The 11,262-nt window shown below is 33.1% G+C and overlaps 1 protein-coding gene across 1 annotated transcript; it reads left to right on the top strand.

Annotated features, from left to right (window-relative positions):
• Nucleotides 1–8,306: 8,306 nt before the first annotated feature.
• LOC143922380 (chymotrypsin-2-like) lies at nt 8,307–9,534 on the top strand. Its single transcript, XM_077445608.1, has 5 exons — nt 8,307–8,404; nt 8,487–8,655; nt 8,729–8,975; nt 9,057–9,203; nt 9,282–9,534. The coding sequence occupies exons 1-5, from the start codon at nt 8,353–8,355 to the stop codon at nt 9,420–9,422; spliced, it is 756 nt and encodes a 251-aa protein (XP_077301734.1). The 5' UTR covers nt 8,307–8,352; the 3' UTR covers nt 9,423–9,534.
• Nucleotides 9,535–11,262: the final 1,728 nt, after the last annotated feature.

Below are 11,262 nucleotides of genomic sequence, written 5' to 3'. Positions count from 1 at the left end.
CACAAAAATCTAAAAAAAAAATAATCCATAGATGTATCTATGATTATTATTTCTGTACTGATTAATTGTTATATGCTATGTATTCTGATTGTATATGTATTATTGTATTTCTGACCGTTATCGTACACTCGTCGCATTGGAGCGATCTGTAATGACGATTGTATATTGATTGTAACAATAAAATAAAATATGCCAGAATGTCAACATGAAATAAGAGGTATGTATGTAAAAAGGGTCAACACTACAATGTAAGGCTTACAAATTCTTTCTTGGAAGCTCGTTATGATGATTTCCACCCTAATATTATTTTATTTTTATTTTATTACATAGATTTAACCAGCAGCATAGATCAATGGTTAGCATGAAATGCTTTCAATTGTGTGGTCATGGATTCAATACCTGCCTGTGCTGCTGGCCAGACCTTGAATATGTGACTCAAAGGTCGATCGTTTCCTATCAAAGTTTGCCAACTTATCTGACTTCATTGAAACGGTTCCAACCAATTGGCAACCCAGTCCTATCCCTTTAGCAAAAATTCAACGTTTCGATTTTCACCGATTAGAAAATTCTGCAAAAATTTGTCCATAGATATCTCTGTGGATGTTATTCGTTTGAACATAAATGTCTTGTTTAATAAATGGGTTGAATTAATTAATAAATAATTCTTGATCTGTATAAGACACTTGTCGCGTTGAAGCAATCTATTAGACGGGTATACATGATTAATTGAATTAATAAAATAAAAAAAATTAACATAGATGCCATGACAGGAATTACACCAAGGCAACAAACATATGGTTAGATTATTTTGTACATAAATACTAACAATTTAAAATTACATTACAATTATATATATATAGAATATAATAGAGACATCTATGGTAAAATCAACAAAAAATTTGATACATATGAAATTTTCCAGATATATATTATGTAGGTAGCATTTTTCAGATTGGAAAAATTATTGATGCTAGAAAATCGAATATGCGGCAAACTAGAGGGGATGATACCGATTTATTGGATCCCTCACAACAATTTTTTTTTATATTTATATAATTTTAGCTATTTAGCTAATTAAAAAAATATTCATTATGAATTACTTAACTATAAAATGTATATAACACGCTGAGAAAAAAATTTGATATATTATAGGAGTTCGCGAGCCGACAATTAGCACGTCTGCATCTTCGGGCAGTCGGTATTTGCACTGCATCTTCGCGAAGGGCGTGGTCCTTTCGATGTTATCATCTGCACGAGTCGAAGGTCCCATTTGTTGGCGGCCTCGTTCGCAATTAACGCATAAATCATTTCGAAAAGCATCAGAACGAACAGGTGTTTAAAAGGAACCGTTTAAACGACCCGATTCCCGGTTTATAATAATAATTAATATCTTGTGCAAATATTTATTCGACTCAACAGCTTCTCGGCCGCCAGAAAATTAAACGTCTTCGAAAGGCGCGTTAAATTGATTGGAAATTAAAACAAACTCATATTTCGCGTAAGAGTCGAGTGGAAATGGGAAAATACGCGGAAATTCCACCAGTATACATATATAATATATACACTACATACGTAGCATGAGTATAGCATACATATGTATAAGTATATCGTTTACTTTAACAATTTTCGTATAATGGGTCGAGATGGTTCACCTTTAGCATTGAAGGGAAAACGGTGCTTTCAGTCACGAACTCGTTACCCTTATCACTCTAAGGCTAACATCCTAGCCAATTTTACAAGCACGGGGAAAATGTGAGAAAGCTTTCGAGTTTTCCTTAAAACAATTTTCTCAGCCACTCATGCTAAAACCACTCGAGAAAATTTCGACTTTTGATTTTTGCAAAGTTTCGAAACGATTCTATGGTTCGGGGTCTTATTTATATAATAAATATATATATTGAAAAGAATAATTTTATATACAAATTATTATTAAATTGACTGTCACGAATAAACAAACATATATACTAAGTCTCTTTCGAAATTATATGTATACCAGAATCTGGCAGCCCCCCCCAGCGCCTTCACCCCCGGCACGAAGGTGCCGTCCCCATCGGCTCCGTCGCCCCCGGCGCCTTCGCCCCCGGGGACTTTGAATCCTTCGAATCGAAAAAAAATCAAATCGGCGCCTATGAATCGAAATATATCTATATATATAAAATTTAATGTGTGTGTATGTGTCTCGAATAGGCTGCTAAACCACTGAACCGATTACGATGAAACTTTCAGGATTTGTTATGTGCATGTCCGGGAAGATTACTGTGAAAAAAAACGGGACAAAACGGGAACGGAAACGGGAAAAACGGGAATGAGTGTCATTGCAACGCAATAATTTCAAATGTGTTCGCTACCTGCGTTTTTCCGACAAATGGGAACGGGAACGGGAATTGCATGCGTTATTATGGCATTGCAACGCATGCCGGGGTTCAGCTTGTATATATACATATGTATATATCAAATGTGTTGTCTACGAACCAACCAACCAACCAATGTTATATAGAAAGTGTCTTTCGAAATTATATATTAGATGTAGGAAATTATTTTCTATAAGAAAAGTTAAATAAAGTTTAGCTTCAGTCAGTAGAAATCTGCATAATATTGAAGCAAAAAGTTCTGGGTATTCCCATAGGTGCTGGCAATATTTGATTTTTTACAACTTTCTCAGGATTTGATCCAAATTTATGTCTCGAAAAAGTACACAATCCGTCATACATACATATATGAGTATCAAGCTGAAACAGTACCCCAGAAATATAATAAAAAGTAAATCATTCGTGTTTAACCATACAGTTAAAACTACTCTGTCGGTAAAAGACGGTAGGGTAACGGTAATACGGTTACAGTTACACTGTGAAAAATCCTTAAATTAAAAATGCATGAGAGTGTATAAATTTCGAGCCGAACGGAAAGTTATGACGACGGATCGAACGTGCGATCAGTGTCAAGTATGAGATATGTGTCTGAATTTGCCTGAAACGTCGATTGCCCTAAAGCCTGATGATACGCTTGCAAATTCCTTATAAATTACAGGCCGCAATCTCGCCGAGAATGATTACACTCGAACAATGAGATGTATCGACAATGGGAGCGCTGTGAAAATATACCTATACCCAACAATGGACCTATTGTTTTTGGGACACATTATGAGTACATAAGGATACCTTATGAAAATATAGCATACGCGTGTATGTATGTTGTCATTGCGAAATCGTGTAGATTTTAAATAAAAGTAAACGTTGATGGTTGACGACGACTGGATAAGGATTCGTGCCATGTTATTATTTACATTAACATCTTTGTTAAGCTCTCTCTCTCTCTTTGAGAGCTTTCGATGCGCTCAAAGACAAGCGAGAAAAGCCCGTTCGTTGGATTGAGAGTATGCTTTGGAATTGAAATAAAAGCACAAAACCAAACTATTCAGGGTCGTCGCATCAATTGTTCCATAATCCTATTGAAGAATATTGCTGATTGATAATATTTAGAAATTTGATCAAACCGATTGCATGTCTACTCAATATAAGTAGAACCCTTTGAATGCTGACCAACGCCGATCGGCGTTTTGCTGACAAGTCCATGGGCCGATAGGCGTTATTTATTTATTTTTTTACATATACATATACCAGGAAGGCTTTACAGGTAAACCCTAAGGGCCGGGCCGCACCGCTCAACTCGCGAACAACTTGGTTGAGGGCGACCAGACCAATGCATGCAGGTAGATGGGACATGCCACACCCGTCAACTTGTTTGTTGCACACATTTCCATACATTTTTTCGTGTCGCGCGACTAGTCGTCCGACAAAGTTGCACGGTGCGGCCCGGCCCTAATGCGTCTTCCTGGCCAATTACAAACAATGCAGCATTTTTATTACCCAAGTCACTGAATTACAAGACACTGAAAACTAGAAATTTTAACGAGACATCTATGAATTGTACATTGAGTCACAAATATCCACGTCTGACAGGCAGCACTACAGATATAGAGGTCAGCTCATTGGATCGAACCCGGCGCCTCTCAGTGTTAGGCAGAAATTAAACGATGTACATTGATATGTTTTTTTCTCTTTAAATGTTCTTTAAATTTATGTATATTTATATAGTTATATTGCGGCGTTTCCTTTTTTAATAAAATAGTGATGTGCTGTTGCTCTGGTACTATTGCCGGACAACCGTCTCGTTCTTCAACGAAAGGGTCTCTCAGACTGTATTCGTTCAGGGGGTGGTGGCCTCACGTAGAGGACTTTATTGGTTGCATGTACAAAGTAAACAAGAATACTACCTGCTAAGTCTTTAAAAGTAGCATTGAAAAAAATGCATTGAACATGGGTCGTATAATCCGTGTTATTCATTTATCAACGTTTATAAAGACTCATTTACATCGGAATTTCTGAATTGATAACCATAGCAGAATTATCGGATAGAAATCCCCAACTGCTGAATATTTTAGATTGTGGCTTGGAATTTAGATTGTGAGCATTACATTTGAACAACAATGAAGAAGATGAAACTACGTAGTTTTGGAAAAAATACATTTATTAATAGAATTCTTTTGTTTGTTTTATATTGTTGCAAGATATATTAGAGAGTCTAAACACACCTTTACAAAGCTCGAAATCTTCGGCGGTAGTTATCTAGGGTAGTGCTCTAGGGTTTGTTTGGATTAGCTACAATTTTTATACCTGCTTTCTATTGGATTTCTAAATAATTCTAGCTGGAAATTTTCAGGCCGGCTTTCAAAAAAAAAAAACACGTCAGCACTCAAAGGGTCAATACATAGTTATATTATTTATTTATCTATTTTACGATCAAAAAAATTACCGTTTTACACAAATAAAAGAAAAAATGCAATACAAATAAAGTTAGTCATGAAATTTTGAAAAATATAAAGAAAGAAAGATAAACTACAACATGTTAAGAAAATATTCGGATAAATCTTACATTTAAACTCACATCTACTAACATTAAATAAATCAAACATACATATGTACCAACAAACAAAACTCATAGAGAACTGATATGTACTTTTTAAGGCCCAATAATACAATACATATGTATATGAAAATTGAAAATGATATAATAACTCGTTATCGAGCAATGAAATGAATATAATAATTTATATATGTATAACATACTCATATGAATTTATTGCAATACAATTTAGTAATTTTGTACACCCCTGTCGGAATAGTGGGCGTTTCTCTTACTGCCTATATTGTACTTCAAATTTATTACCGGGCATATTGTTATTATCCAATTATTATACATGATAGATTAACAAAATTTATATGTAAAGGTTGGGTTGTGGAAAGATCAATAAACATATAAACTTACGTGTCATTTCAATTTAATTTGTGAACTCCAAGCAATTTAAATTTCGTCACTTATGTACCATAAAAAATTCGGATGTGACCAACACATGACTTTATATAGATAAAGTATATAGATCCCAAATACATAGGTATTTGGGAAATATATTAAGGTAACAAATCAAAATTCGATAATTAGACATACACACACGTTCACACATACCGGTTTTGAGAAAATTTTCGAGCGCAAATATAGGGAAACTTACGCAAGACAAAAGTTCTACTTCCGGTTGTCGGATTTTGTTCGAAATTTTTTCATTACTTAAAATCACTATAATTACACTGTTCGACAAATGACGAGTTTTTTTTTTTTTGGTTCAGAGACGAGATATGACTTTTCTTATAGAATTATGGCCAGTGAACACGAATCTGGTAATAAAAAATGTTGATTGGCTCGAGATTCGGAGATATATGTGTTTTATAAATCGCGCGATTTTTCTATATCTTGGTGTTGTTCGGTCGATGTCTCAAAATCTGTCAATTTTCTGTTCAAAATGAATATTGGAACCTATAGTCGGGTATTTTATCTTCCATTTGTAGTACTTTTCAGCTTTCAAATCTCTCTAAGTAATCATCCAGTTCAAATCAAAAGTCAAAAGTACGTATTTTCACTTGGAATTTTTTCCCATTGTTAATACGATTTTATATTGAGTTTTTTCTATTGAAACATGTTTATTGAAATAGTGTTTTGACCACACTATTTTTTGTTTTCGTTTAAAAAGGTTAATTGGAAGTGTGCTGAACTTTAAATCGGTAAAATTGCGAGCAAAAAGCTCGTGTTTACTCGTATTTACACGAATCTGAATTGAATTAATAGGGATAATATATTAAATTATCTTTATATGAGAATTAAATAAAATTCCACTTAGAAAAATCATATTTCGACTATTCTTGTGGATTAATAACAAAAATTCTTTTGATAACTGGCTTACCTTGATAAAATAAACGAGTTCAAAATAAAATAATGAAATATTGTTTTAAAAAAAAATACTACTTAAGGTATACGAATTCTGAGCAAAACCTTATCAGCTTTAAGTTAGTACATAAATAATACAAATATAATTTTCAGTTTGATACGCTCAGTGGTGTGGAAAGAATAGTGGCCACAACATTTTTACTTTATCTATGTACGTAGTAACAATAGATGAAGTTTTGTGATCATTCGAAAATTCGAACTTGAGATTTTGACTGTTCGAACTCAGAATCGATTACTGATCACGTTTTCATGATCTAGAAAAAGTGTGTGTGTGTGTCTGTGTGTCTGTGTATTTTTATACCCGTTAGTCCTATCGAACCGAAACTTAGTATCGGTTACTGAAATTCCTATCGACACGACGTAATTTTTTTTTTAATTTTTAAGTTGACTAGAAATGGTACCTCCCCTTATAGGTGTCCCCTTTTTTTTGTTTTTGAATTCAATTATCTCCCAAACCGCTAACTTTATATTTTTTAAATATTTTTATCTGAACCGGAAGCAGTACTTATACTCTTGAGAGTCGAGGTCTTTTATGTTTTTCTCAGAAACCTTTCAGTTTATTGAAAGTATAGCAAGTTATGTATAAAATTTGGTAAACATCCCTCAACCGGAAGTGGCAGTTTACTCGGTTTGATTTTTCTTCCACTATTTTTTTCGACCCCTTCAACATGTGTGTTCTCCACGAAAAAAATCAAGTATAACTATTGTATTAATGTGACGAAAATAAAAAAAAATCACTAAATTTAATAAACCGGAAGTGGGATTTTTTCCTCTTAGAAAGGTCAAAAATGTTGTCGCCTGGATTCTGTCCACACCCCTGAACGTATTAAACTGAAAATTTATATTTGTATTCTTTATGTACTAACTTAGAGCTGCTAATTCCACTTAAAGTGCCGATATTTTGCCAGGTTGCCAAGAAAATGAAATCGAATCTCTATGTAAACGATTTAAATTATCATTTTCGAAAACTGCACAAGCGTTTAGGGAATATTAAGACATGTTCCAATAGATTCCTTGTAGTTTCTCTGAATGTGAAATAGGGTTTAGATGCATGAATCATATTATAACTATCACTACGTCTAGATTAGAAATAAAACACGTATCGAACTTGATGTTTATTAAACATCATGGTCCTCCTCTTGAACAATGGAAACCAAAAAACATGTCCAAAAATGGCTCAGAAGCCATAGATCAGCTATCAACAGTGTAGATGAGAATTTGTTAAAAAAAGATGTCAGTAAAGATGAACTCTGGAACTTATCATAATGTTTTAAATATAAAAAAATACTTAGTAATCGCGGCAGATTATTTTTAGTTTAAAAGTAGTTCTCTGGGATTTTTCTTACTGACTGCAATAATGGAAGCCAAAAGAGTGAACGAAAGATGATGCTCAAATGGTATTTTAACCTAATATGTATGTTCAATTTAAGATCCAATAATAAAATGTATAAACAATGTAATATGACCCATTATCGAGCAATGAAATGAATATAATAATTTCAATAGATTTAATTTCACGCAATCGGTATTCTAATTTATTTACATTTAATCAACCATCTGTAATGACATGAAAACGATAAAAATCATTGTTATTTCAAAAATTGTAAGAGTGTCTGAAGGTTATCAGACATAATCTCATTGAACACTGATCCTCAATTTTTAACTAATCGCCATGAAAAAAAAAATATAGAAAATATCTATTTATGAACATATTCAATTTCATATTACATGAAATTGCTTTTGGATTTTAATGTACATATAGACAAAATATAAATATACTAATTCATTTTACATATTATGAGTTATATTATATTATAAAACTATGTATAAAGTATTCCACAGTTACATGTTTTTACTAACGAAATATAAATAATTATCACCTAAGATAAAAAATGTACTTCTTTGAAACAAAATAAATCGATTGTGATTTATCTCGAGTACTTTTAAACAAAGTTCTTGAGATTTAAAATGAAATAAATAGGTCTTCCAAATTGAACGGAGGTATTGTTGTTCAACATGTTCAAAGCAACGGTTTTCTTTGTGCTCGCACTCTTCAGTGCTATTCACGGTAAGTATCATCTTATAAATTTTACGTCTGAAAAGAATACATTTCAAACTTATGAACCATAAAATACATCTAACTGTTACAGGTTTACCTGTGGAGTCCGAATGGGACTGGAGAGTGGTCGGTGGATCCAATGCAGATGATGGAGCTGTTCCATATCAAGTATCTCTTCGCTCATCATTCAATTCCCACTTCTGTGGTGGTTCCATCATCTCACCAAGAACTATTTTGACTGCTGCTCACTGTCTGGCTGGGTAATTGTTATTAAATCATGAGTTATTATATTACTTTTACATAATAATTTTAATAAAAATTTGCTTCTATTAGGCGTTCAGCATCAAACACTGTCGTTGTGGTTGGAACAAATACATTGAATGCTGGAGGCACCAGATATCAAGCCACATCTCTCAAAGTTAAAGAAGACTACAATGCTAGAGATATCATTAATGATCTTGGATTAGTAATTCTCAGTCAAGATATCGAATTTGGTGATAAAGTAAAAGCAATTGAACTAGGACGAGACTACACTGATGGAGGAGCTACTGTTGTACTTTCTGGATGGGGAACTACATCTGTAACAATTTTATATGAGACTCGTATTATATTTTAACTACATATATATACTTATAATGTTTTATTTTTTATATTTTTATAGTACCCAGGAACGGCTCCTAATAATCTTCAAATCATAAGCCTTTTGACTCAAACCTATGAACAATGTAAATCAGCGAATGCGGCAGTCAATATTGTTGTTGAATCCCAAATATGTACTCTGACCAAGCGTGGAGAAGGTGCTTGCCATGTAAGCATCAGTTATCTGTTGAATTTATTATATTGTGGAGTATGTTTTGAATGTATATGTAATATAATGGCTTTTTAGGGAGATTCTGGTGGTCCCCTGACAGCTGGTGGAAAAGTTGTGGGCATCGTATCATGGGGCATGCCTTGTGCAGTAGGATTCCCTGATGTCTTCACTCGAGTTAGTTCGTTCACAACTTGGATCGATTCAAACAAAGCTTAAGAATCTGCACTATTTGTTCAATATAACATAACATACCTTGAAAATATTCATATATACCAACATATATGTATATGCATATGTATTTCCAGTTTAATATAAATTTTAAATAACTTAAATTGCCATTTTCTTATACATGCTCTTTGTTCCTCATACATATACAAACATTTCAACATCCAGGATTAAAAAATAATATAAAACATTAATTAAATTATCAGGAGTTTGGGCCTAGTACAGATACTACAATTTTCCAACACAAACGAATACGGTGGATCCGATGGATATATCCTTGCGTATATCTGCTTGCTTTTAAAATCTTTTACTGTTTATTTTTTGAAGCATATTTTAACTGATTCGAACTCAGAATCGACCACTGATCACGTTTTCGTGATCTAGAAAAAATGTGTGTGTGTCTGTGTTTATGTGTGAGCGTCTGTATGTTTATTGTGTGTCAGAGTATTTTGGGGATTTTTTGAACACTGTTCATCCTATTGAACTGGAACTTAGTATTGGTTATTGAAATTTTAATCGGTACACCGTAATTTTTTTTCAAATTTTTAAGTTGACCGGAAAAGGTACATCCCCTTATAGGCGTCCTCTTTCTTTTTAAGTTTTTGATTCAAATTATCTCCCAAACAACTCATCAAATCGGACTGAAATTTCTTACTTGTAATAGAAATTATTAATATTATACCCCAATATTTTTTCCTAAACCGAAAGTAGTATTTTTAATTTAGAGAATCAAGGTTTTTTATGTTTTTCTAAGAAATCCTTTAATTTATTGAACTGAAATTTTACCAAGTTATGTATAAAAGTTGATCACCATCCGTCAACCAGAAGTGACAGTGTACTCTTGTTCAATTTTTTCTTCCACTATTTTTTTCGACCCCTTTAACGTGTATGCTCGTCGCGTAAAAATTCAAGTATAATTGTTGTATCAATGTGATGAAAAAAAAAAAAAAAAATCACTAAATATAATAAATTGGAAGCGGGATTTTTTTCCTCTTAAAAAAGTCATAAATGTTGTGACAACGATTCTTTCCACGCCCTGAACATACATATTTAGCTGAAAATTTATATTTGTATTATTTTTGTACTAACATAGAGTTGATAAGGTTTTGGTCGGAATTCGTAAGCCGGAAGTAGAACTTTAGTCTTGTGTAAGTTTTCCTACAGTTGTGTTCAATTTGTATTGAAAATACGGTACAAACTATTTGTAAAAAACGAATCAATAAATCGAAGCGATGTTTTTTACTTTATTTTATTACATTTTCGGATGTGTTTTATGGATGCGAACCGAAAATTTAAAGAATGTAGCCAAACTCTCAAAATTAGTACGCCAATATGGGAGTATTTTTTGCGTGAAATATCGGCAGAGTTTGCAAAATGCAATTGAACGTTTTTGAAATATGAAAACATGCAATTGAACTTTTTTTTCTTATAGATTTGAAATCCCGGCTCTAGCACCGGGATCCCGGGATCGGAAATACCTAGCACCGCAATCCCGGTGCCCGAAGCAACCTTCCGGGATTGGAAGCACTACTTCCAATTAACCATTTTAAAGGAAAACAAAAAATAGTGTGGCCGAATAGAATACTATCCCAATAAACATTTCAATAGAAAATACTCAATATGAAATAGTATTAATAGTGGGAAAAAATCCCAGGTGAAAATAGGTACTATTGACTTTTGATTTGAACTGGACGACTACTTAGAGAGATTTGAAAGCTGAAAAGTACTACAAATAAAAGATAAAATACCGAACTATAGATTCCAATATTCATTTTGAACAGAAAATTGACAGATTTTGAGACATCGACCGAACAACACCAAGATATAGAAA

The sequence above is a fragment of the Arctopsyche grandis genome, chromosome 1 (genome assembly GCF_051622035.1).
Source record: "Arctopsyche grandis isolate Sample6627 chromosome 1, ASM5162203v2, whole genome shotgun sequence".
NCBI lineage: Eukaryota > Metazoa > Arthropoda > Insecta > Trichoptera > Hydropsychidae > Arctopsyche > Arctopsyche grandis.
Note: the sequence above shows the minus strand (reverse complement) of the source record. Positions and strands in the feature narration are given on the sequence as shown.

Bases quoted from the DNA above. Each gene is read 5' to 3' on its own strand.
- LOC143922380 (XM_077445608.1), top strand. From the start codon at position 8,353: ATGTTCAAAGCAACGGTTTTCTTTGTGCTCGCACTCTTCAGTGCTATT. The intron at 8,656-8,728 runs GTAATTGTTATT...TGCTTCTATTAG, and splicing joins GCTGCTCACTGTCTGGCTGG to GCGTTCAGCATCAAACACTG. The intron at 8,976-9,056 runs GTAACAATTTTA...ATATTTTTATAG, and splicing joins CTGGATGGGGAACTACATCT to TACCCAGGAACGGCTCCTAA.